This window comes from Arvicola amphibius, chromosome 12, assembly GCF_903992535.2.
Source record: "Arvicola amphibius chromosome 12, mArvAmp1.2, whole genome shotgun sequence".
NCBI classification, from domain to species: domain Eukaryota; kingdom Metazoa; phylum Chordata; class Mammalia; order Rodentia; family Cricetidae; genus Arvicola; species Arvicola amphibius.
This window is the reverse complement of record NC_052058.2, coordinates 123260268-123287110: the sequence shown is the minus strand read 5'-3', so window position 1 is coordinate 123287110 and position 26843 is coordinate 123260268. Positions and strand designations below refer to the sequence as shown.

The 26843-nt window shown below is 49.4% G+C and overlaps 1 protein-coding gene across 1 annotated transcript in view; it reads left to right on the top strand.

Moving 5' to 3' along the window:
* The window catches only part of Abcc8 (ATP binding cassette subfamily C member 8), a 69495-nt gene that overhangs the window by 2178 nt on the left and 40474 nt on the right, over window positions 1–26843 (top strand). The window contains exons 3-10 of the mRNA XM_038313551.1: window positions 3210–3331; window positions 9052–9218; window positions 11508–11750; window positions 12528–12716; window positions 20133–20297; window positions 22741–22896; window positions 25051–25185; window positions 25419–25581. Of these exons, the coding sequence (XP_038169479.1) occupies window positions 3210–3331; window positions 9052–9218; window positions 11508–11750; window positions 12528–12716; window positions 20133–20297; window positions 22741–22896; window positions 25051–25185; window positions 25419–25581 (1340 nt within the window). The remainder of the gene's footprint in view (window positions 1–3209; window positions 3332–9051; window positions 9219–11507; window positions 11751–12527; window positions 12717–20132; window positions 20298–22740; window positions 22897–25050; window positions 25186–25418; window positions 25582–26843) is intronic.

The window sequence follows — 26843 nt, the reverse complement described above, 5'->3', positions numbered from 1 at the left end:
AGAGCAGTGACAAGTGTTCTGATGGGCAGAGGAAGGCGTTAAGGAGTGGAGAGACGATGACCCAGGAGGAAGAGGGACAAAGCACAGGTGCACCGGGCCTGTGCACAATCTTGATTTGAGACCCAGAGGAGAGCTTGATGTGTGGGGATGGCCTTGGGCTCCAGGCTTGCTGTCGGGGCAGGAGGAATGGAGAAGGCAGAAGCAGTTGCCATGTTGAAGGGAGCCGTGGGACTGAGGCTGAAAATCAGATCTAGGGCTCAAGAGAAAGCGTTTGGAGGGCAGAATGCCTGTCTGAGTTGGACTTGACTCTTAGTTTTGAGCCCAATAGAGATGACCTCGACACAGCAATCCTGAGAGGCCAAAAACATGTTGGTGAATCCAGAGGCAGGGCAGGTCAGCTAGGTGACGGTTGGCTGCAGCGGGAGATGCAGTGTGTGCTCAGAAAGCCACATAGGGGGATGTGGAGCAGCCATCTTTAAGACAGAATGGAGGAGTCGGAGCCTCAGAGACTGTTTCAGGTGATGTCACAGATGTGGGTGGACATTGGGCTGGAGCATCTGAGGTCCAGCTCATCTGAGCTGTAATTAGACAGTGTCACCTCCTGCTCCCTAGTATCTAGGCATCCAGGTGTTGGCACTAATGTCTTGCCTCGCCTCCTCAAGGCATTGGGTCCTACTGCTGACCAAAGCCTTCCAGACCAACAAGAGTACCATAAAGCGTGCTTATGCTTAGTAGCCAGGGACCACTCAGTTACCCTCCTCAGGACCCTTCCAAACTGTTAGTGAGTACCTAGGAAAGGTACTTGTGAGCCCTTGGGCCAGGAATATAGGGCTAGGTTATAATTGACTGACAGGAAAATACCCCACTGAAGAGAAGGGGCCCAGGCCTTCTGCTGACCCTGCTCAGTGCCAGATGTGGGAATTGACGTCACTCAGTCTTCACATACCTTGCGTTTCTACATGTGAGGCGAGAACTTGAGCCCTCACTTGCCTCTTTGAGGAACAGGGAACTGAGTCCAGCCTTAGAGCCTGGAGCAGAGGATGCATGTCCAGGACACAGGGACTGGAAGGTGCACACCAGGCCCACCGAGTGTGTCTCCTCCGAGGCACAATGTGTCTCTAGCAGGACTCTGGTCTTCTGGTCATTGGGGAATTCATTCCTGAGTCAACAAGTGTGAGGAAGGAACATGAGGGGCCAGATGGGTGAGGTCATAGACCTGCCCTGTGGCTCCCCATTTCCACACTGCTCTGGGGCATATGGAGCCGGAGCTGGGTAAGACGACAGTCTTTAGCTGGGATCTGACTTAGGCTCAGCCATATTTAGTGACTGACTCAGGTGTCTTGAATCTGTAGTGATGCCACCTCCTCGGGAGCTTGAACCTGTGAGTTCATTCAGCGCAGCCAAAGCTTGCAGGGTGATGAGGGGGCGGGGATGAGGCGAGGGCTTTCCCAAATTGCCCTACACTCGACAGACATAAAGAAAACTTGTACCTAATTTCTTTGCTATTTCTTTCTGAGTCACTCAGAAAAGCATTTAGGACTGATTATAACTGATACGGTGGCATAATTGTTCCAATTACAGTTCATATTAAATTCATTCCAGCATTATTTCTAGCACAGAGGCAAGCGTTCTGAAGCCCCCTCTCCCAGGCAGCGATTGTCCTCTGCATTTTCTCCCTTGTATCTCCTCTCTTAGCAAGACGTTTTACTGGGAATATCCAGGCTGAAAGCACATCAATTAGCAGTCCCATTTAACAAGAAATTAGAAAACTACCTTTTTGGGTTGATTTTACAGTTTGGTGGTCTGCAGGGACTCAGCCTTTCCCCACTGCTCTGTGGGTCAGCCACCCCTTCCTCATGAGCACAAAGTGGCTTCCCTGTTGCAGGTATCCTGTAAGAAGGAAGGAGCAAGCTTGGAAGCCGTGTTCCATCCGTGCCTCTTCCTTACAGAGAGGTCATGCTCTACAGACTTGACTTTAGCACTTCAGTGGCCAGAACCCCATGGCCGCCCTCAGACTAACCCCTGGGAAAAGGGTATAGAATTGGTAGCCCACTTTAGCTGGTCATCATACAGCTCTTAGGGGCTGAATAATTTGTAAATCTTGGTCAAACAACAAGGGGAGGATGCTGTTTGGCACACAGCCCATGATGGTTCCATGCTTGCACTTGGACCTCCCCAGAGTCCCCAGATGTCTGGCATGGTGCTCTTTTCCATATGGCATGAGTCCTCTGCTGAGCAAATATTTGTCCCTTCAGAGCGCAGCCTGGTTCCACACCTTTCCCTAGTTGCCCGCCCCCTTCTTTGCCCTCCCTCGGCCTTCAAGCCACCCATCTGGAGTAGCCCTTCCGTGGATTGTTGAGTCAGATAGCAGCTCTGGTCTTGGCCTATGCTTACCTTCTCCAGGGTAAGGGCACTTGGCCTGCTGGATCCAGCAAAAGGATAAGAAAGGACATTACTGAGGCAGGAGGCTGAAATGGACCCTCTGGGAATGCAGAGGGTTCCCAGCATTGTTGGTGTAGAAAGAACAGGTTGGGAGGTGTTCGAGGGGTTGCTGGCCCTGTTGCCTGGGCCTTTAGCGCTGGACTGGACTAGGTCCATGTTTTGCTGTCTGTAGGAAGAGCATGGTCAGGAGAGCTAAGGCAACCCTCTGCACTTCTTGGCTGAAGCTGAGGTCTGGGAGGAGACCCTGGCTCCAAATGTGGATTGTCACCATGCCTGCCTCTTGCCAGCACTGAGGCCTTTGTGGTCAAAGCAGGAGGGTACTATTTAGTAGTCTCTGCCCCCCAGCCCAGAGGAGGAGGGCAAAAGTGCAGTCTTGGACATATGACTTAGCCAATCTGTGCCTCAGTTCCCTTGGTTATAGAATAGGGTGACTGGGTGCCCACATCATGGGAGCTTCATTAAACAATTTACTACTCAGTGGGTACTTAGAATCATGTTTGGAAAGGGGCATATACTGAGAAACGTGGCCCGCCATCAGCACCATTAGAACAGTGCCTGCAGACACTGTCAGTGCTTACCTGTGCCACTCAGTTAAACAGGCTGTTACTGAGTGAACTGGGATGCACGGAATGTTTGGGATACAGAACTACCAGCATACGGTCATCCAGGCCCTACTGTGTGCTGAGCAGGAAGCATAGGCCCTGTGCTACTCTACTGGGTGCTGGCCTCATCCACATCCTCTCTCATTTTCTCTTCTCCCATCCCAGGGTGACAGAATCCCGCCACCTCCACCTGTACATGCCCGCTGGGATGGCGTTCATGGCTGCCATCACATCTGTGGTCTACTATCATAACATCGAGACCTCCAACTTCCCCAAGCTTTTGATTGGTAAGGATGGGGAAGGCCTTTCCGCCAGCATTCACTGCGCACTTACTCCAGGCACCAACCCAGGCTGGGAGTCAGAAGTAAAGAGGTCTCTGCCTCCACAGAGCAGAGGTCTGGAGGAGGAGGCAGAGGGGCAAAGATAGTGAATCAGCCAAGGAACGGGTGCTGAGGATGCAATGAAGACAAGCAAGTTGTGTGCAGGAGGAGGGTGGTGGGTGTGGTTGTCTGTACAGGGTGGTCAGGGAAGCTCCAAGCGGAGTCAGCCTGCAGAGGTCTTCTGATCTGAACGTGCCTGGCAGTGAGGGCAACATGGCCAAGCCCAGTGAGCAGGGCCACCTGTGGAAATCTGGAGCTGACACCCAGGGGAAAGGTCACTGAGATGGCCCCAGGGTAGGAGGTAGTGTCAAGATGTGGATGGGGTTTCAGGCTTGTGGAATTTGAGATGTCACTGGACCATCAACTCCAGGGTCAAGTGTGCAGTTAAGTGAATGAGCCGTGTTTGGGGGAGGGGAGGCAGGGAGATGTGTTCTGCAGATGTGGGTTTATGGATGGCACCTAATGCCTGAGCCTGGATGAGGTCTCTTGGAGAGCGGAGAAAGGCCTGAGGCTGCCTAGGTACTCAGGAAGGAGTAAAGGCTTGCAGCTTCTGACATGGATGGCTGACCAGGGTTCCAGCAGAAACAGCAGCCATGCCGCCTGCCCTTCATGGAGTGTGCAGCCTGGGTTAGGCTCTGTGCCTGTAGCTCCCATGGTGTGTCTCACTGATATCCACAGTAGCTCTGTTGGAGCTGTAGCTCCCCAGTGTTGCATACAGATATGAAACAGAAAGGTTTAAAACAACACCAGCAAACATTCACTGAGCGTTTCCTACATGTCAGACTCTGTACTATGCATCTTAATCCTTGTGGCAGCCCTATCAGGTGGGTTCCACTGTGGTTTTCCTTCCACAGAGCAGAAGCCTATGCTCAGGGGTTCAGTGACTTTGTCTAGTCTACCCAGATACTCAGGCTGCCTCACGAAAATCAAGCCACTGAGCAGGCTTCTAGCTGTTTCTAAGGGTCCTCAAAGCTGTAAGTGTAGATCTGCTACTGTGTAGCCTACAGTCACTTGCTGTTACAGTCTATGGCCAGGCTGTGCCTCTGGTGGTCCGTCAGTAAGTCACGGATGTTCAAGAGTCACAGCGTGTAATAGACACTAGAATCTGAACTCTCTGTGCTCTATCAGTGACGTGGCTGTCTTGTCTTGATGCAGGGGACATTTTATAATATTTATGCACAGGCCTGCCTTCCCATGTTAGGTGTGATGCTCCGTCAGGATCCTCCAGCTGTGGCCCTGCCCTTGGACCCCATGTGAATGAATAAGTATGCATGGATTAGCATCCAGAAGGCAGATGTTAGCTCCAAGCTTCAGAGAGCAGTCCCCAAGAAAACCCTCCCCCTATAATGAATCACCAGGGTCAGGTTAAGCAGAATCTTGCAAACACTGTTGGCATCTGAAAGCCAGCCTCCTCACTTTCCAGCAAGTGCATGGTTCTGTCTTCTGAGCGCAAATCATCACTGTGGGTTAGAGTTTTGCCCCCAGGAGAAGCTCTACAGTTCTGGAAATTCTAGATCAGGTGAAAGGGGATGCTGAGCTATGGGGATAGGGAGGACAGTTCATGGAAAAATCATCCCCCTTCGAATGCCCACATCTGGTCACAGGCCCGGAGTCCCACAAGAAGGTAAATCATGATACGGCTTAAATTATCCCATACTATGTAATTCTGGGGCCCCAGAGAACACCAAAGAAAGACAAGAACAGAGAACTGGAACTCACAGCAAAGAGAGGAGGGCTCCAGGCAGAGCTGAGAATGTGTGCAAAGGCCCTGAGGAGCAGAGAAGACAAAGGGATCTTAGAAAGAGTGGCTGGAGTAGGAAAGGCAGGGAGGAGACCATCGGCAGGCTGCAGGCCTCATACAGGCCCTGGTCCTCTCTCGGGAGCAGGGAGCAGTTGTTTGCCTTTGGTCTTGGTTGTTGTTGCTATTGTGGCTGTTGTATTCTTGTTTGTTCATCTTATTTTTGTGACAAGGTCTCCCTGTGCAGCCCTGACTGACCTTGGGCAAGGTTCTCTTGCCTCTTTTTGGGTTGTGTGTGTGTGTGTGTGTGTGTGTGGGCAAGGTTCTCTTGCCTCTTTTTGGGTTGTGTGTGTGTGTGTGTGTGTGTGTGTGTTCATATGTATGTAACATAGTGTTGACCATGTTAGCCATTGCGAGTGCATTGCTGTGGAACATTTACACACCCAGGCAGCCATCACCACTGTCCATCTCTAGGACTTTCCCAAACCAAAGCGCTAAACTCATTAAGCATTAATGCCTTACCTTTCCCTTCCCTAGCCCATGAACCCTAGCACTCTACTTTCTGGTTTTATTAAGGACCTTTTTTGATATAAATTTAATCTATTAAGGACTTTTTATCCTTTTGTAATGTTTCAGTTAAGATTTCTACTACTGTGAAGAGACACAGTGACCACGGTAACTTATAAAGGAAAACATTTAATTGGGGCTGGATTACAGTTTCAGAGGTTTCGCCCATTATCATCATGGCTGGAAGCGTGGTGGCATGCAGGCAGACATGGTGCTGCAGAGTTATCTGGGAGTTCTACATCCAGATCAGCAGATAGCAGGAAGAGAGTGTGTGACACGCTAGGCCAGGCTTGAGCTTCTGAGACCTCAAAGCCCACTCCCAGTGACACATTTCCTTCAAGGCTACATCTACCCCAACAAAGCTACACCTGCTAATAGTGCCACACTCATGAGCCTATGGGAGCCAATTTCCTTCAAACCACCACAGTAACTTCACTTAGGATAATTATTCGGTGTCCTCTGTCCATGTTGTAGCATGTGTCAGAATTTCCTTCCTCTGGGACTGAGTAATATTCCATTATCTGGCTATGGCACATCTTGCTGTTCGTTCGTCTGTTGCTGGACATTTGGGTTTCTTCCACTACTACCACTACCATTACTATTATTGTTACTATTGCGGAGGTCTCTTTGCTTTGGTTCTTTTCATTTTTGTTTTAATTGTTTGTTGGTTTCCTTGACGCAGGATCTCATGTTGACCAGGTTAGTTTCAAATTCAGTATGTAGCCAAGGATGACTTTGAACCCCTGACCCACCTCCCAAGTACTAGGATTACAGATATGGGCCACACATCTGGCTTTGAGTATTCTGAACATCAGTTGTGACCGTGGGTGCAGTGAGGGCTTCTGAACATTACCTCGTATATGGTTCTGTGAAGGCCAGGGTGGAGTAGGGGGAGAGCAGTGACAGTTCCCAGGGAGTAAAGAGAGGACGTGATGGTGGCCTCAACATGGGCCCTGAGGCTGGAGAGCAGTGGGTGGGTTCAGAATATGCAGATGTACTACTCAGAACATGGTGGTGGGAGGGGTGTGGCACTGAGGAGAAAAATGGAGAGAAGAGTCGGAGTGTCTAGAGCCTAAAACTCCACCTCCCACTCATGCCTATGACCAGGCTCCCACTGCTCTCAGCCTAACACCAAGAAGCTGGTGGGTGCGGCTATGCCCAGTGACAGGTTCTCCTCTGGGAGAACACTCTCAGGGCTCACCCTGGCTATACCATTAATTTCCTCTGTGCCCTGGCAGAGGACACTCGGGCTCTTTGAACCTTGGTTTCCCATCCGGGTAGGAACACTAAGTCCTCCTTGGCTAAATCACAGACTTGTTATAGAATCCTAGGAACCAGACACAGAGGCACAGCTCAAGTCTCTGCCCCAGTAGGCAACCCTCTTATCTGGGCAAAAGATACCCAACACATGGAAGCTGGAGACATGGCTCAGAGGTTAAGAGCATTGCCTGCTCTTCCAAAGGTCCTGAGTTCAATTCCCGGCAACCACATGGTGGCTCACAACCATCTGTAAATGAGGTCTGCTGCCCTCTTCTGGCCTGCAGACATACACACAGACAGAATATTGTATACATAATAAATAAATGTATAAATAAAAAGATACCCAACACATTGAAATAACCCATGCCAGGGATGGCCCGCTGTGGATCCCCGTGGTCTGGAGACGAGCACACGTGAGGGGCCATCTCCACATTCCCCAGGGTCCTTCCCTCTCTCCTTTGCCCACACTCAGACCTGGTCACATGGTGAGGTCTGGTGTCTTGACCTGCTTCTCAGCCCACAACCAGGTCAAACAGAGCTCATTTTTTTCTCAGAGGATGGCCTGATGACTCATGGGTGCAGGTGAGACTGCAAGCCTCCTTCGCTCACTGTGGCTTGGTTTGTAATATGGCTAAGGACAAGGGGTGCTGGAGCTGCTCGAATCAGCACCGCCCCTGGGACCGCTTATCTAGCTGTGTTGGGGTTTATTCGGTTTGCTCTCACAAGTTAACAGTGACAAGTTGGCAGTTTATGGGAAAGGGTGAAGATTTAGGGCAGAATTCACCCAGGGCTTCTGAAGCAGATCACCCCAAAACTGAAGTCCAGCTCTCATGAAAATGTCAACATCTAATGCCCAAAGGGCAGTCATGCTACACGCCAGGCTCCCTGTACTAAATGATTTCTACACACAGTTCCCAAACACCTTTGGGCAGTGCTGCCACTGCCCCATTGATGGATGAGGAAATTCAGGTCTCAGAGGGTTACAGTGCCATTTGACATTACAGTGTGATATTGTCAAGCTACAAAATCTACACTTGGAGACTCTGCAGTGACTAAATCCATAGTGTTTTAGGTAAGTTTCTGCTTTTGTGTTGGGCTGCATTTATAGTTATCCCGGGACACATGTTGAACGCACTTGGTGCTCTGAGGTTTACCGAAGGGCATCAGCTGTCAGTGTAAATCTGGGTGAATCTGGCTGCAGGGTTCCACCTCTAATCACTGAACTGCACTGTTCCATGGTGCTAATAGTCACTCCTTCTGTGTTCCCCATAGCCCCAGGCCTCCAGGGAACATTACTGGGGTGCTGTGGGCTCCAGACTGAGGACGGGGACTGGTCCTTCACCTCCTGCCCATTACAAGCTAACAGTGAACATGCCTGATTCATCTCTGTGGGCCTCAGTGTCCTTATCTAAAACAACCAGGCTGGACTGAAAGATCCTTACGATGTTCTCATATTAGGAATTCTACCTGAAGTCACCATAGACTGGCGAGCCCAGCTTTGCTGCTTAATGCCGCAGTGACCTTGCATGGGTTACCCAGCATGGGTTAACCAGTCCCCTTGACTGGTGGAGATGAGGATGACAGGCCACTTCCCTCTCAATGTTGTGACAACATTTAAACACACGAGAAAATGTGTTTTAAGTGCTTAGCTGGCACAGTGCCTGTAACTTATAACTTAGCTGACTTTGAGAAGCTATTTCTCCATCATTGTTATACGCCTGACCTGTTGGACTTAGGATATCAGTGTTTCTGAGCATGTCTGTAATAAGTGTTAGAATGCCCATTCTGAATCTCCAAGCAACACTAGATCCAGTCGGGGTGACTCATACTTGTAATCACAGCTCCAATGACTTTCTCAGACACATATGAGATATGTCTCAAAAGTCAGCCCATCGATTGCGTATCAGACGGGTGCTGTGACAGTCGTGCATGCACACCCCTTATTAAAAATGGGCTTGGACATCCCGTGCCTCCTGAGCATGCATTCTCTCTTCCTTTATGCCTGCATGCTTGTAGAGGCCCACTATGCTGTGCTCAGGCAACCTCTTCTCTGTCCCCTCAGCTCTGCTCATCTATTGGACCTTGGCCTTCATCACGAAGACCATCAAGTTTGTCAAGTTCTATGACCATGCCATTGGCTTCTCTCAGCTACGCTTCTGCCTCACGGGGCTTCTGGTGATTCTGTATGGAATGTTGCTGCTTGTGGAGGTCAATGTCATCAGGGTGAGGGTAAGCAGGGAAGTGGGAAGTGTGGTTCTGACCCCAGGTGTTCTTTGCATGTGGGTGGGCCCTGCTGCCATCCCGCAGAGCTCAAGAGACCTCTTTATTGCTTTGGACAGGGCACTGAAACCATAAGTAGATTTCAGGAAAGCCATTCCACCAGAGCCCAGCTTTCCACCCCATGTACTCAGAGAAAGAATATGGGCTGACTTCCGTAGAGAAGAGGAAGCATAAGGGGTTGCTTTTCTCTGCTTCTTTTTTGGGGGATGGGGATTCAGTGGAGAACTCATGATTGTTCAGAGGCCACTGCTCATGTGCCTTTTACGTTCTGTTTTGTTTGGTTGGTTTCTTGAGACAAGATATCACTATGTAGCCCAGGATACCATCAAACTTTCTATCCTCCTGCCTCAGCCTCCTGAGTGTCTACCTGTGTCCTTTGTTTGGTCTTCCTCTTTCTTCTCCACCTTAGAGTAGTATTTTCTTCTTGTCCTGGCCCCATCCCCCACTCTCCCAGGTAACTCAAACTAACGGCTTACTTACTTACTTCCCATATTATTTTTTATTAATAGGACATCATCCACATCTACCTAAACAAATATCTCCTTAGTGGTTTCCCTCAATACAAATAAGTAACTATGTTTATTCCTTTAATATTTGTTTCATGAAAGTGAATCATATTATACACGGTGTCACGCTCTTCTCACCAGCATTTCTTAGAACTCCCTCCAAGCTTCCTGAAATGCAAGTCCAGTCTCTTAGTGGCTGCATGACATTCCACTATATAGATAAGCTGAAATTGGTGCAGCCCTCGTTCTGTGGGCGGGCGTTCACTTCTCCTGAGTTCTTGACTTCACAGATAATGTATTGAACATGCTTCCCTCTCCGTGTATTGCCACTCTGTCCTGAGGGAGAGACACCAAGGAAGGGAGCTGCTTACACAAAGGGCATCTGCATGCATTTTACAGTGAAGCCAGTGTTATTGATTGCTGACAGAAAGGTGTGAGCTACCCACAGTGAGTGACACAATCCTTTGCCTGCTCTCCAGCCCTTCCTGGTGGTGGTGGCCCTTTCTCACTTGAGTCTTCTGCTGCTGCAAAAATGCTTTTGAATTTACCTGTCAGGCTCTTCTGCTTTTAGCTCGTGGTCCCCAGGAGAGCTAACCTCTGTACATTCCTTCCCACAACTGATTCCCACAGAGACCCTGGGATGTATACCTCACTCCCTTTAATAATGTGTTAGACGATGTTAGATAGTATGTGCAGGAGGCAGGATTTGGGCCGGATCCACATGACTTCAAGCTCTGCAAGCCCAGTGGTGTTAGTTACTCTTATTGTTCTCTGACAGAGTAGCTAATAAAAGCACCTTGGGGAAGTGGGGGTTTACTGTGGCTCGCTGTTTAAGGGTAGAGGCACTGGCAAGAAAGGCATGGTGGGCAGGAGCGTGAAGCAAGTGGTCACACTGCATCTACAGTTAGGAAGCAGGGAAAGGTAAGTGTTGGCTGGTGTCTAGCTCCTCTCTCTCTCTCTCTCTCTCTCTCTCTCTCTCTCCCTCCCTCTTTCTAAGAGCACTTTAAAATTATATTAAACATTATTTAAATTAGCCAGGGATAGTGGCACACACCTTTAATCCCAGCACTTAGGAGGCAGAGGCAGGCAGATCTCTGTGAATTCAAGGTCTACCTAATGAGTTACAGGCTAGTCAGAGCTACATAGTGAGACTCTTTCTCAAAGAAATGTGTTTTAGTTCCATGCATACATGTGTGTCTGGGGATGACGGGGTGGGGGTCATGTGTACATGAGGTACCTGGGGAAGACTATCACATACCCTGAAGCTGAGGTCATAAACAGTTGTAAGCCACCCAGTTGTGTGCTTAGAACCAAACTGGAGTCCTCTGCAGAAGCTGCTCTTAACTGACTCCTCTCTCTAGCTGCTGCTTTCTCCTCTTTATTCGGTTTGGAGCACAAACCCTGGAATGATGCTACCCACATGTAAGGTGGATTTTTCTCCTCAGTTAACCCAGTGTGGATATGCCCTGCAGACATGCCCAGAGGCCTGTCTTCTAGGAGATGCTGACAGTCAACATTAACCTTCACCCTGTACAAAACACAGTGGTGACCCCTATTCTTCCCTAGCCTCAGTGAATAGCCGCAAAGCACAGAGGCCCAGGAGGCCCTTTTCCTGGAGGTCATAGAGGGTCAAGTGCAGACCATCACACCTAGACCCTTGCTGGGTGGTGGGGAAGGGGAGGAGTTGCACCCGCCCATCCTCCCCGCTGCCCTACACCCGTATGCCCCACAGAGGTACATCTTCTTCAAGACTCCAAGGGAGGTAAAACCCCCTGAAGACCTGCAGGACCTGGGCGTGCGCTTTCTGCAGCCCTTTGTTAACCTGCTGTCCAAGGGGACCTACTGGTGGATGAACGCCTTCATCAAGACAGCCCACAAGAAGCCCATCGACCTGCGGGCCATCGGCAAGCTGCCCATTGCCATGAGAGCCCTCACCAACTACCAGCGACTCTGCATGGCCTTTGATGCTCAGGCGGTCAGTGGGTCTAGTCACACCACCAGTCGCCTGTCTTCCCAGGGAGTCACAGCCAGGGATTTGGAGGGCAGTAGGCCAAACTCCTGGGGATGGAAAGAGGCTCACCCTCAGTAGCAGGGGAGAATTCTAGGACCAAATATTCATAGGAAGGTCAGAGTGGGGATGGCCCTTACAGTTTAGACCAGCATGTCCAAAACACTCACTGTCAAAATGGGGAAACTGAGGCTTGGTAAGGGATATGGCTTTATATGCCTCCCCAGGCCATGTGCCCTTCATTTTGAAGTATAGGAGCTGCAGTGATGGGGGTTTCCATCCAGTATGGGGGGCAAGGTGTTATCATGGTCTCTACCCTGTTTCTACAAATTTGACCAGGAGAAGGTCAGTTCCCGTCAGTCATGAGGAAACTGACGCCCTGAGAACCTCCGTACCCTGCCCATAGCTCTGGACTCCCTGTACAGTGTTCCTTCACTGTGTGTGCCTGGCACTCGGTGCAATATTGAAACACGGTAATGAGTGAACATAGCAAGTGCCAGTCCATCAAGATGGTGCTGTGCTGATCACGTGACCCCCCTTCCTGGCCCTGTGACTTGATATGCGTCAGGCCTCAATTTCCCCATCTGACCTGCCCTGTCATACATTCATTGATACCATGATGTTCCACAGACAGCACAGCTGCAGGGCTTCCCCAGGCAACAGGATCTAGGGGTGATGGGATGAGGGGCTCTCCATGGCTGAACTCTCACCTACTCTGATCTGACTGTGGGACTCTCTTGGCAGCGGAAGGATACACAGAGCCCACAGAGTGCCCGGGCCATCTGGAGGGCTCTCTGCCATGCCTTTGGGAGACGCCTGGTCCTCAGCAGCACATTCCGCATCCTGGCTGATCTTCTGGGCTTCGCCGGGCCACTCTGCATCTTTGGGATTGTGGACCACCTGGGGAAGGAGAACCATGTCTTCCAGCCTAAGGTGGGCCATCCTTGGGGCAGGGCTAGGCACCTTCTAGAAGGTTTGCCCACAACTGTCTTGTGCAGGTATGTGTGTGAGCTATGTTAGCTGTAGATGACTGGGTTGGGGTCTCTTCAGAATCATCCACTTCTGGAAGAGCCTGTGTCCAGTCATCCGAAATTCTGTGAATAGAGTCTATGCCGCAAGAGATTGGAGGGGTCTGACTGTCAGCCTGATGCCTTTAGTTTGGGAATCCTAGCTCCTGATGTTCTGCAGGGGCCTCTAGGATGACTGCTGATAGAGGAGAAACCATGCCAGTCCCATGGGCAGTCCCACTTCCTGCTCACGTTCCCACTACCCCAGTTCTGTTAACATATTAGACTTTCCTCTCTCTATTTCTCCCTCTTTCTTGGTTTTTGGAGACAAGTTTTATCGAGCCTAGGCTGATCTTAAGCTCTCTATGCAGTGGGACTCCTCTTGAACCCCTGATCATCCTGCCTCTGCACCTCCTAAAATGCTTGAGTTTGAAGGTGTGCACTGCCATGCCTAGCCTATAAAGCTTTTTACCTATCCAAGATACTTGAAACCCAGTAGACTATGTGATACTTAGTGGTCTTTTCGGCTCAGAAGGTACCACCACTAAAATGTTTTGGACAAGGCTATACATGTGTGTGTTTGTATGTATGTGTGCATATTATATTATATTAATTATATTAAAAACATATGAGCACAAGGGACGTATTAAGGCGCACAGGGGACCAACAAAAGCAGGAAGAGGGGCAGATAGGATGAATATGAGCAAATTACTATGATGTATGATAATGTTGCAGTGAAACCCATTTTTTGTATCAACTTGAAAACCAATGTAAAAACGGTGGAAGGGTCAGCAGTTACAAGTATTTGTTGCCTTTTCAGAGGACCTGAGATTGTTTCCCAGTATGCATGTTAGGTAGCTCACAACCACCTGTAACTCCAGGAGCACCTGCATATATGCATGTGTGTGCACGTGCATGTGCGTGCGTATACACACACACACACAGAGAGAGAGAGAGAGGGAGGGAGGGAGGGAGGGAGAGAGAAAGAGAGAGAGAGAGAGAGAGAGAGAGAGAGAGAGAGAGAGAGAGAGAGAGAATAACTCTGAAAGGAGTGTCAGAAGCCTCTTCTAGGAGTGGCTGAAGGCACTTGATTTTCTGCAGCCACCTGGGTGAAGATGGCCGCAGTGAGAAACTTTGTTGTCCCCAGTGAGATCCTGACTTGTAAAATCCCAGTGACAAGTCTGTTGTAACATTGCAAGCATACACAGGCCCTGGTGCTACTGAGAGTAATTAGGCTCCTGATAGCTAGTGGTGCCCTGCATTAATGTTTATTTGTCCCCGAGCACTGACCTTGCAGACAGCGGTTAATCCTTCGGAGATTTACAAAGTTTTCTCTAAACATAATTAGTCAGCAGAGTACTTCTGAGTTTGAATCCCAGACAGGCCAAGTCTGCGGGTCTGACTTGCCCAGAATGTTTATTGATTCTAACGTTTGCTGGCTCTAGGCAGGTCTGTGGGGTCATGGAGGACTACGATCAAGATCATTAACAACAGTGCTCACCTAGTGATCCATCTAGGACACATACCTGGCTATGGGCTGGCATTTCCCATTTTCTTGTTTAATCCCTAAAGGAACCCTTTGGGATGGGTAAAGGGGGATGGGCAATGGGTATACTGAGATATAATTTTCATGACATGTAATTCATGGGATAGACACTCTTATTCCCATTTGCAGATGAGAACCGTGGCACTGAGCCAGGTTAAGTAACTTTCTCCAGGGTCTCTCAGCCAGTCTCTAACAGCCTGAGAATTTGAACCCCGCTGTCTTGCTCTGAAGTCTGGACTCTCAAGCCATGACACCAAGATGATTATTACTATCAAACTGTCACTGTGGCTCCAAGGATTGTGAAATCCAATGATGGAGAAATCTAAATAAACTATCTATAGCTACGTATGACTTTGAGAGAAAACATAAACAGCCTTACTACATAGTAAGACCCTGTACCCCCTCCCCCTGAGAAAAGTAATTGAATAGGATCTCAAGAGAGAAATTGTATTAGCCAGGTGGGACTTTTGGAGGTTTTTTTGTTGTTGTTTTGTTTGTTTGTTTTGCTTATTTTGCTTTTAATACTTTTGGGGGCCTTTTCTGGGTATAAATTTTTCCCCTTTATATTACTCTCTGTGTGTGTGTGTGTGTGTACATGTGCACACGCATACACCATGTCATGCATGTGGGGGACAGAGGACAACTTACTGTAATCACTTCTCCTCTACCACATGAGTTTTCTGAGCCATCTCCCTGGCCTTTTTTTCTGGCCTGTGGAGCCTCTGGCTTTCACCAGGAGAGAGCGAGTGGTTATTTCTCTGTCTCCAGCAGTGGCATCTCCAGGTTTAGTCTGGCCATAGACAACCCCAGAATCGTCCACTTTCTCTATTCTGCATGTCAGGGGGAAATAGCCCAGGTCAGAGCCCCCATCGGCTTGGCTAACCATCTTCCTGTGTTTCCCCACTCTTGGGGAATGTCTTCTAAGGAGAAAGCACCCCACAGAGATGGTGAGAGCAGAAAGCACCCCACAGAGATGGTGCGTGCAGCCCTGAGAAGGTTGTTTCTGAACCTGCCTCCCCATCTCAGCCCCAGGGCTGGCTAGGGTTTATTGCCTTCTTGATGGAGTGCGCTTATCGGTACACAGATCCCTGGGACAGATGTCTCTGCCTCAGTGGCAGCAGGTCTTATCAGATTTAATACTTGTTCCCTGCTGCCCAAATGCAATCAGCAAATTTCCGACATAGAAACGAGAGTTGAGAGTAAACACAGCCCTAGCCTCTGGAACACTCTCTAGCTCTCCAGCCTAAGCTGCCTCCTGCAGCTTAATTCTCACTTGGACATCAGAGCCCAGCAAATGTTAGATGAGCTCTTTCCATGCAGCCGTTTGTTCTCTCGCCTTCCTCGCAGCTCGGTACAAAACCAGCGTAGTTGGGGTCGTTAGGTGTGGGGACAAGGGGGAAGCTAGCACAGGGCTTCAGCCGGGCATGTCCAGCCTGCTCCAGTCTATAGAACTGGCACCTGCTCTTGATGCTGTCAGCAGCTGTCTGTCCCCGCTTCCCTTCTAGGACACACAGTTGTCAAGGAACAGACCGCCTTTGGCATCCCGAAGGATAAGCATTGTTGATTTGCTCTTTAGACTAACCCATAGAACCCACTCGGAAGAACCTGGCCCCGCTGTCATCTCTTCCCAGAGAAATCTGGGCTCTACCCAGGATCTAATTCTTTCCAGCGACACTCTCTTGCCCAACCCCCTCTCCAATCTGTCACCTGCCAGGGATGCCACTGAGTTGGCGGAAGGGTGATGGAATTGAATTCATAAAGAATGACTGATATCTGAAGCGGCCAGCACCACTCTGGTCTATCAGCTGAGCCTAAAAAAGAGCAGCCTGAGGTTGGATGCAAGGCCAGAGCTTTGACCCTTCTAGGCTACGGTGGGAGGAACATGCAGACTGGTTATGTGTGTTTCCAAACAAATTCTGGGGAAAAAAAGTGAAATATCCTTTCTCTCCTCCTCCTCCTGCTCTTCCACTTCTAACCCTTTTCTGTCCCCCTCCCTCCCTTGGGACCATATTTGTCTCGCTCACTCTCGGTGACATAATGATCGTTAATGTTTTGCTGTTTCTGTGGTGTGGGGATGTCAGTGGCCTCTTCATGACACTGTTCACATAGTGCCTGTGGTGGCCGTTTTCCTGTCACTGTCTCCTCAGCTTTGTGTCTCCTCCTCCAGGAAGTCCTGGATTCAAGCCACAGCATCATGTACGCACACACACACACATGTACACTCACACCATTACACACATATAGACAGACAGACAGACAGACACTATACACACAGAAATGGACACAGACAGACACACAAACACCACACACTACATACACACACAGACAAGTAGACAGTTGCATACACACGTATAGAGACAGACATAGGCAGACAGACTGATAGACACACAACACTACACACATAAACACACACACATAGACAAACAGATGCACACACACACATGCAGAGACAGACATACAGACAGACATACACACACTGTGGGAAATGGTTCTTAAATGAAGAATGAAGACATGGCCACATGCAGTTGGTCAGAGGCAGGAGGATCACCACGAGTGCAGGGCCAGCCTGGGCAGTCACTAGCACTGAGTGTGGAGGCTCACATACTGATTGCTTATGCTCTGAGTGCCATTTGCACATGGTCTGGGGACTCTCTGCAGTAGAAGCCCTCACCCACTGTTGTACAGATGAGGAAGTTGAGGCTCAGAGAGGTTGAGGGACTTCTTTAAAGACACCACAGCTGAGGTTTTAAACTCAGGGACAGCTGGTGGGTGTGTACGTGTGGGCAGAAGGACAGGGGGGCTGCCCTGGGGATCTGAGATAGTCTCATAGCTTTTACTCAGGCCCTCTTAGACGACTACCTTTTAACCCTGCTGAAACAGGAAGAGCCTAGGGACCCTCTTAGCTCCAGGACACAAGGACAGGGCCTTTGAAGCCATGCCCTGGTGAGGCAGTGGCAGGCCCGCCTCCCAGGAGTCCTGCTCTCACATTCCCGCTCTGGAATCAGTCCTCTGTGTATCCAGAGCCTCCATTGCAGGCCTCCGTTGTCGGATGAAAACAGGGAGCGTGGAGAAACCTTGGTACTGGTTCATTTAAAAGAATATTTTAGGGCCGGAGAGACAGCTCCAAGAGTAACGGCACTTGCTGCTGAACCCAGCAGCCTAAACTTAGTTTCTGGAGCACACATGATTGAAGGAAAGAACTGACTTCCCAAGGTGCCTTCTGACCCCACACGTATGTTGTGCCACACATGTGCCTGTGCACCTGGGTGTCCCAGAATAAATACATTTAAATGTAGCTAACTTCTTTTTTAAAAGAATTATTAACATCAGCTTGCAAAAAAAAGACTTCCTCAAGAGTTTGTGGAAACATAAGCCTAGGTCGTAAGGCCTTCCAAAGCCCTTGTCTTCCATCAGCTATGGTCCAGGTCTCTTCTCCCCTACCACAGGCCTTTCACCCCCTCCCAGAACCCAGACTGTCTTTTCTCCAAGAGCTCACCAGGGTCTCTTTCTCAGGCTTCTTGCTTGGCCTGGTACCCATTCATTCCTTTTCTCCATTTTTTGGGACTGGGTTTCATGTTGCACAGACTTGACCCGGATTCGCTTCATGTGCACAGCCATTGGTTGCCTTAGTAAGGATGGTACTGAAAGCATGCTTGGTTTTTAGATAATGGTTTCTGTTCTCCAGAGCTGGACCTCTGAGAGGATGCTGGGATAGGGAGACTTGAGAGGACTGGATTTAACAGTAAACTGTAAACAGCTCATTGTGCCTGTGTCTTTTGACCTAGAGCCAGCCAGATGGGCATATTTCCATCTGCCACAAACTGCAAGTCTGTTTGTGATAATCAACGGTTGGAGTGTGACTCCAGGGAACACGGCCAGATGAGGTCTGGACAGAGGATCTGAGGTAGTGTGCTAGCACAGGACCATGTTCACATGATGGCTCTAATGAGGGCATAGCCTGTGTTAGCCACTTCACCGCCATGAAACTCTGCTTCCTCTTGTGTAAAGCAGGGCCCCACGTGGCGCCCTGCTCCCTGCGTGGCAGAAGAACGGAGCACTTGCTTTCTGATGTCTTGTCTCTTGCCCCTTCCAACCCTCTACCCAAGCCCACCCTCCTGCCTTCCACCCTTCCCTTTGGTGGTTTCTCCAGTGACATGGTGACTCAGAAGCTCAGGACCTCAGCAGGGCCGTCCTTAGAGTGCTTCTCATTTGGTCTCCTGGGCCAGCACTTATCCTGTGGCGCTGGGGAGAAGTGGCTGTGGGCAGGACGAGGCAGTTCTATGGGTTATGAAGGCTGGCAGAAAAATCACCACAGGTACTCTCCACAGTAAGGTCTTCCACCATCCTGGCCCCTAAGCCAAGATTCAAGAATCTTGATTCTCAGAAAAGAGCCCCCGAGAGAGCTCAGCTCTTGTTGGCCTGATCACTGCCAAGGTCGTGATCTTGAGTTTCTCCTCATTTTGTTCCCATCTCTGTCTATGCTGGAGGACCTCCCACATCCTTCCAGATGTCCGCAGCCAGGGCACAGTGTCAGAAAGGTGAGAGGGTTGTCTTCATGGGAAGATTGATGTGGCTGTGCTGGAGGGTGGGGGCTCACCAAGTTCAAAGTTTTCCTGGGAGCCAGTGGGTCTAGAAACAGGCAATGCTGGTACTTCCTGGTATCTTTAGCACAAAGGCAGAATGTTTTTCCTGATTATTATCTGGGGCCTTGCTGGAGTTCAGAGAGGGTGACTTAGACTTAAAAGAAGGTCCTGGGAGTTGAAGGAGCTAGGGCTCCCGAGCGTTCTTCTCAGCTGCTGTCGGTGCTTTGTTCCCATCTTTCCCGGGGGAACAGTCAGCACCAAGTCCCATCCCCGTTCCCCTCCCCACACACCCCGACTCAGAAGTCACTGCTCAGCAGATGGTTGATTCCCTTTCTGAGGCAGAGCCATTTGCTGTAGCTGCTCTGTCTGGGCTCCTCCGTGGTCTGCTCCGTTCATTCTTGTTCCTCCCAGAGTGCACTCCAAGGGCATGGAGGTCGAGATGCTGAGAGTCATGTACGGTTGAGGTCAGGACTGAACCCCATTCTGTTCCCCAGGTGGGAAGATGACAGAGGTAGAGGCAGTCTGTGCTGCAGAAGATTTGGTTGGATTTGTCAGTCTAGCTGTGTGTGTGCACAGTGTGTGCATGCATGTGGGGCCAGAGGGCATTGTCACGTGTCTTCCCCAATCGCTTTCTACTCTATTTTTGAAATCCTAAAGTATTTTACTTGGTGTGTGTGTGTGTGTGTGTGTGTGTGTGTGTGTGTGTGTGACACAGTACACATGTGCAGGTCCAGGACAACTTTTTGAAGTTGGTTTTGCTCTTCTGCCGTTATGTGGGCCCCAGGGGCCAAACTCAGGCCTCCAGGCTTGCACAGCAAACACATTTACCCACTGCACCATCTGACCAATTCTGTCTTATTTTTTGAGAGTGGAACTCACACTGAAAGCAGAGCTCACTGATTCAGCAACTGGCTGGCCAGGTAGTCCCCGGGAATCTTTCTACCTGTCTCCCCAGTGCTGGGGTTACACACTGCTGCATGCAGCTTTTTCATGTAGGTGCCAAGGACTGAACTCAGATCTTCAGGCTTGCAAAGCAAGTACTTTCCCAGCTGAGCCAATCTCCCGGCTCCTCACTGAGCTCTTCATTACAAAGAATTGCACAGGCTTTGCAAACATGGAGTTTCCCACAGTAATCCAACCATACAGCATGACCTGTCCTGACGGTGTTGCTTTCCTGGCAGCAACTGCCACCACTGGCCTTCTCTCTCCACAGACACAGTTTCTCGGGGTTTACTTTGTCTCGTCCCAAGAGTTCCTTGGCAATGCCTATGTCTTGGCTGTGCTTCTGTTCCTTGCCCTCCTACTGCAAAGGACATTCCTGCAAGCCTCGTACTATGTCGCCATTGAAACCGGGATTAACCTGAGAGGAGCGATTCAGGTACTGGGGTCATACCCTTCTTTACTTTCGTGGCTTTGCTTATTCTTGTAGATCAGAATAACTCTGCTTTTCCCATGTTTAGAACTAACCATTGGCTGTGGAGTGGAAAGTACCATGGGGACTTGGAAGCAGTAGTGGCTCTGGTTCTGCGTTGAACTAGACTGATACAAGATGCCAGCTGCTCAGTCCTTGGCTCGTCCCAGTCCTTAAAAGTGGGGGCATCACCAGTCAATTGTGACATTCTCTCCTGCTGGGTAGAGACTGTGGCCTCAGACTCCTTTTCTAATTCTGGAGGTCTAGAGGATAGTATGCTTGAATACACGTATGCAAACATATCATAACATATCAACAAAACATCTAAGATCCATTTGAACTCTCAGACATAGGGGTCACAAAGAGAGATTCGTGATGTATAGGTCTAAGCTCTTGGTCCTACCTTTTAGAATTGATTGGCAGGATGGTCAAAGCCAGAAAGGACTCAGCACCATGGAGGACAGTACTGATGAGAGCCATCCAAGCCTCAGGGCTTCCATTGGGACTTGAGCTAGGTCCTTGTATGGAGAATCCTGTGTGGGAACAGGTCGCATAGGATAAAAGCTTGTCAGGGTTCCACACCAGTCCATGGCAGTTCAGTAGCTATACACTCATTTGAGACTGTGTGTCCCTGTCTTGAAATTCTCATTGTGCAAAGAAGAGAGTGAGGCCAAGTAGCCACTGCTACCATCCCTGATGATTTTCACAGAGCTGTATGAAATCCCAAACTGCCTCATTTATCAAAGTTATACTATAGAAAGATTAGATGTTGGGGTCATTTTCAGGAACACGGGCTGATCCCGCGAGAGTCATCCAGAAGCACATGAAAGGGGCTGAACAGAGGATGAAAGCACACTTAAACTGGGGCAGTACCGGACGCGGCTCGATAGTCGCATTGATGATGCGGATGTGCAAATGGTGCCGTCCGGCTTCAGCGCCTTTCTAGGAGGAAACAGTATGTGCTCAAGAGTACCAGCAGGCGGGAAAGGTGGAGACACCCATGACACGCCAAGACCCTCTCAGGTTCATGGGGGCTCAGAGCTAAGAAGCACCAGACTCGCTCAGTTCTGGACCCTAGCCTTGGCTCCAGTCCCTCCAGTGACAGGCCAGCTTGTGCACCACAACCAGTTTTATGGTTGGACAGCCTTGTCATCAGATCTGTTTTCTATTTGTGTGTCATAAATCACACTGCAGCCCAGTATTTTCCAATTATGCTAAAAGAGCCCCCAAATGGGATTTTAATATATCAGCCTGTAATTGTTTTTTTATCTAACTGAATCTTTCACATTAATAAGAGAGAATTATTTATGTGCCACAAAGAGGAAATGATAACATTCATTATGGAAGCAGAGTAGAAATAAAAGACCTCTTTCCTTTAAGAGATTTCCAGAAAGTTACCTACAGAAAATGTGCCCTTATATATGAGAATCTGTGTGTAAGTTACCAAACAAAATTCCTAAGTTATACACACACGCACATACACACACAGGCATATACACACACACACGTGTGTGTGTGTGTGTGTGTGTGTGTGTGTGTGTGTGTGCCAGCATGTACAGTGGGTTGTGAATTCGATTCTCAATAATGCTGTAGTGACTGGTTAGCCTTTGAAGTTTAATTGCATACATCCAGAAAGCACATGGAAAGTAATGTGAATTTGTCCAAAAATATCACCGTCATTATTTCCAGCCTTCCCCTGATGTATAGGAGAGACTCGTGCTTTCAGAAAACCCGACCCACAAACAAAGGCAAACTAAGCTTAACACAAAAATGATTTAAGGCTTTGCCGCAGACGTGGTGCAATTGTGCCCAAAAGCAGGCGCCCTGTGGACATTTTAGACAGGACAGGATTCTTCCCTTTTCCAGAGCATGTAACCTGAAAACCCAATCTTTCTGGAAGGTGCTGACAGTGAGCACATAAAGCTTTCAGATCTGAGCCTGGAGGCAGCCATTACCCTCCACACTGCCCTGTGGCTGACTGACCCAGGTCTGCTGAGGCTGACCCCTTGCTTTGTTCCATGGTTCTGTGATGGCGTGACTTGGCCTGAGGGTGAGATGACCCCACTAAAATGGACTGCTCCTCCGTTGCATCATTTTTATGTCTCTGAAGTGTGTTCTGCTCTGGTCTCCAGTAAATCAAGAACATAAATAGATACGAGGACCTGCTTTTGAGATTTAGAGCTAATTATGTCTTGTCCCTCAAGGGAGAGGTCACGCTTGCTGGAGAAGTAGCTGCTTTGGCTTGGATTCCTGCCTCTCAGCTTACTTGATCTATGGTATCAGTCATTGCAAAGTTATGGCAGAAGCCCTGACAGTATGGCGTGGGGGCTCTGTAGGGATGTCAGAGAAGCCTCTGCCTTCTCAGATCTGGAGTGGTGACAAACGTGAAGCCCTCTGCTCTCTTTTCTAGACCAAGATTTACAGTAAAATCATGCAGCTGTCCACCTCCAACCTGTCCATGGGGGAAATGACTGCCGGGCAGATCTGCAATCTGGTGGCCATCGACACAAACCAACTCATGTGGTTTTTCTTCTTGTGTCCAAACCTCTGGGCTATGCCAGTACAGGTATCAGATTGTGCTGGGAAACTCTTGTGTTGCGGAGGTAGGTATGGGGGAGGAGGAGGGAGGACACAAAATCAGAAGCTATTTGTGCCCATTCTGTATTCGCCTGTGTCTTAGTCTATCTCCTGGAATCTACCCATGTGGTAAGCTACTGGTTTCCCCCAGTGTCCCATGCACTGCAGGCCATTGGGCCTTGTCTCCGTGATCATAGAAGGTAGTATCGTTAGGACAGTGGAAGTGTAGCCAGCTTTAAATGACTCGTAGAACAGTCATACAAGGAATGGTTTTATAAGTAGTGAAAGCCGTATTGTAGGCTTTCCAGTGTCGCTCGGTTGGTAGTATGATTGCTTAGGTGTATGAGTGCCTGGATTCAGCCACTGCACCACATACACCAGGGATGGTGAAGGAGGCCGGAGGATCAGAACCTCAGGGTCATCCTCAGCTACAGAGCGTGCTCAAGGCCATTCTATTGAAGTTATTTGAAACGGAGTCTTGCTTTGTTTCCCAGACTAGCCCCAAGGTCCTGAGTTCATGTTGTTTCCTGACTCAGTCTCCTGAGTACCTAAGCGTACTGATCCAAAACTGATTTTCATTTTCAAATCATCAGAGACTGTGCCGTCATGCTTACAAAACTGACCAGCACAGAAGAAATGAGGGCTGGGATGTAACTCAGTGGTAGGTTTTTGTGTAGCCTGCACAAGCCCTGGGTTAGTTCCTGGCCACCACCTCCACCCTGACACACAGATGATATAATCTTAACTTCGTGGCAAGAAAAGTCCCCCTGAGGCAGGAGGATTGCCTCAAGTTTTAGGCCAGCTGAGCTAAGGAGTGAGACCCTGGAGTGGGTGACCTGGAGGCCCCTACAAAGAATCCTGGGTACCCTGGAAGATTTCTTGGAGTCTGTGCAACCCTGACGGCTGAAGGACACCTTGACTGCTTCCATGCAAGCACAGCTCATGTAAGAATGAAGGGTTGTGCCAGGCAGAATCCCAGGGAAGTAGGCAGTGGAACTATCCAGTAGGAGGTTCTTCTCTTATCATGGCCCTCTACTCACTGCTTTTAATGTCAGATACAGGGAGGAGGGTAGTGTGGGGTCATTTCACAGCCTCTGTTACCTGCTGATGAAGAAGACCGGTCATCTGGGAGCTTTGGGGAGTAGCAAGAGAGATTTACATTTTCATGAATAGTCATACCATACGTAGGCAGTCATTTACATAAAGCTAGAAACAGAATGAGTTCTCATTTCAAAGAAAGCCTGTCAGGCTTAATAAAAATTGAAAGACGCCAGGCTTAGGTGTGGGGGTTTACACCTGCAATCCCAGCTTCTGAGGGACTGCACAGGACACTCTCAAGTCCCAGGTAAGCCTAGACTATGCCACAAGACCCTCAAAACAACAGACACTGTAGTCCCAGCTCCTTGGGAGACTGCGTCAAGAGGATTACGGTTGGAAGGCTAACCCGGTTAAAGAGCGATTTGGTGCCTGATGCCTACACAGGTAACATAGTGAGACCTTGTCTCAAAAAGGGTCAAGTGGAACGTGGGTCAGCAGAAGAACATGTCCGGATGGTATTGGTTAGTGATAGAACACTTGCCTAGCATGTGAGAAGCCCTGAGTTTAGTCCCCGGTAGCAAAAAAAAGGGTTGATGGTGGGTGGCGATACAGTCAGTTGGTGGCATGCTTGCCTAGCATACTCAGATAGGTGGAGGCAGGAGGATCAGAAGATGGCAGGAGGCCATCTCCAGCTATACTGCCAAGCTACCAGGATGATGGATGCACAGCACATTCTCAGTTTCTGTGAAGTGCTGCAGTTCCGGTGGCATGGATACCGCAATTTTGTCCTTCACTCATGGGTAGCTTACTTTGAGTGAACTAAAGTCTCAGCAAATGGAATACATGGTGCCGACTCAATTCTCAGACTTAGTGAGGAAATCAGTCCTTCCCCTGGTAAATGCCCCTGGTTACCAGCTCAGAGCCTCAACTGTGTGTGTACCCAGTATATTGCTTTCCCATACCTGGTCCTGCACCCTCCATCCCAAAGGTGTTTGAAAACTTGGGCACTGAGTCATGCTGCTCTCTAAGCTGATGGTGGGGATGGTGCCAGTGCCTGCTGGCAAGGCAGCCTTGCACAGAGTTCATCCCCCATCATCTTCTCCAGATCATTGTGGGCGTGATCCTTCTCTACTACATCCTTGGTGTCAGTGCCTTGATTGGAGCAGCTGTCATCATCCTGCTGGCTCCTGTGCAGTACTTTGTGGCCACCAAACTCTCCCAGGCACAACGGAGCACCTTGGTGAGTGGCCCAGGATACGCATGTCCCATCTCTGCCTTACCCCGTTCCCTCATCTTAGTAGATATCCTCCCCACACTCACAGTCCAAGCCTCAGTTTCTATGAACAGGCTGGCCAGTAACGTGCTTGTAGGACAGGAGCTGGGCAGATGGGAGGACATGGGTTTGGTACCTTCTCCCTGGCTGAGCTAGGGACACAGGCATCCCTCTAACACACTGCCACCACTCCTGCCCAGGAATATTCCAATGAGAGGCTGAAGCAGACCAATGAGATGCTCCGGGGCATCAAGCTTCTCAAGCTGTACGCGTGGGAGAACATCTTCTGCTCAAGGGTGGAGATGACTCGCAGGAAGGAGATGACCAGCCTCAGGGCCTTCGCTGTCTACACCTCCATCTCCAGTGAGTGCACCTGCCTGCGAGCCTAGGGCATCAGGCCTGGGTGACAGGGGGTGGGGTAGGGAGGTGGAGGGGTTACAGAATCCAGAGGCTGCTTGGATGACTGTGGTGGCTAAACTCCCAGCAATCAGTGTTCTTTAAAAAATATTCCTGGTGCAAGCTTCTAATCCCAGCACTTAGGAGTCTGAGGCAGACAGATATCTTATGTTCAAGGCCAGCCTGGTCTGTAGAGCGAGTTCCAGGATGGTTGAGGATGTCCACAGAGAAAACCTATCAGAAAAAACCCAAAATTCTTTTATACTGTTTTTACTCATGTCTATATATGTGTGGGTCTGTGCACATGAGTGCAGGTGCCATTGGAAACCAGAGGTGTGGATCTCCTTGAAGTTGGAGTTACAGGCAGTTGTGACTTACCTGCTGTGGCTGGTAGGCACCAAACTGGGGTCCTCTTTGAGAACAGTACATGCTCTTAACCATTAAGCCCTCTTGCCAGCCCAGAAATCAGTGTTTAATTCATGTAGGCAAATGTGTGAGGGTCTGCACTAGCTCTAAGACACACCAGTGAGAAAGGACGATGAGGTACCTCTTCACAGGCTGCAGAGCAAACGAATAGCAAGAGTTTCTGTTGTCTTCACCAGCGCAGCAGCTGCATCTGGAGCTGCTGCTGATGCAACCAGCAGCTGTGGCTTTGCAGTTATTGCCCACTTCTTGGGCAGCAGCCTGGCAGGACTCCGACATCCCGCTGCATCTGCCTCCCACTACTGTCACCAAATACAGTTTTTTTTTTTTTGGTTTTTCGAGACAGGGTTTCCCTGTGGTTTCTAGAGCCTGTCCTGGAACTAGCTCTTGTAGACCAGGCTGGCCTCGAACTCAGAGATCCGCCTGCCTCTGCCTCCCGAGTGCTGGGATTAAAGGCGTGCGCCACCACCGCCCGGCACCAAATACAGTTTTTAACTAAATCTTGGTTGTTCCTTTTACCAATAAAGACTCTGGAGTCAGAGGCTGGGGTGAAAACCTGCTAGCTCAGAGAGATTGTGGAGCAACTACTGACCTTCCCCCTTCAAAGGCATTTCAGAAAGAGCATCCTTCTGCTCCGCCAAACCAAAAAAAAGACTGCCACACAAAGTCCCTCCCTACTACTTCCTGTGCATCCCTCTGTCCATCCTCCAGACTCCCTCTGACTCTATGATTCCTTTCTTTCAACTAGTTGCGGGCTCTGCCTCCTGACCCAAGGTTGATTTTATTTAATTAATGCAAACACAAAC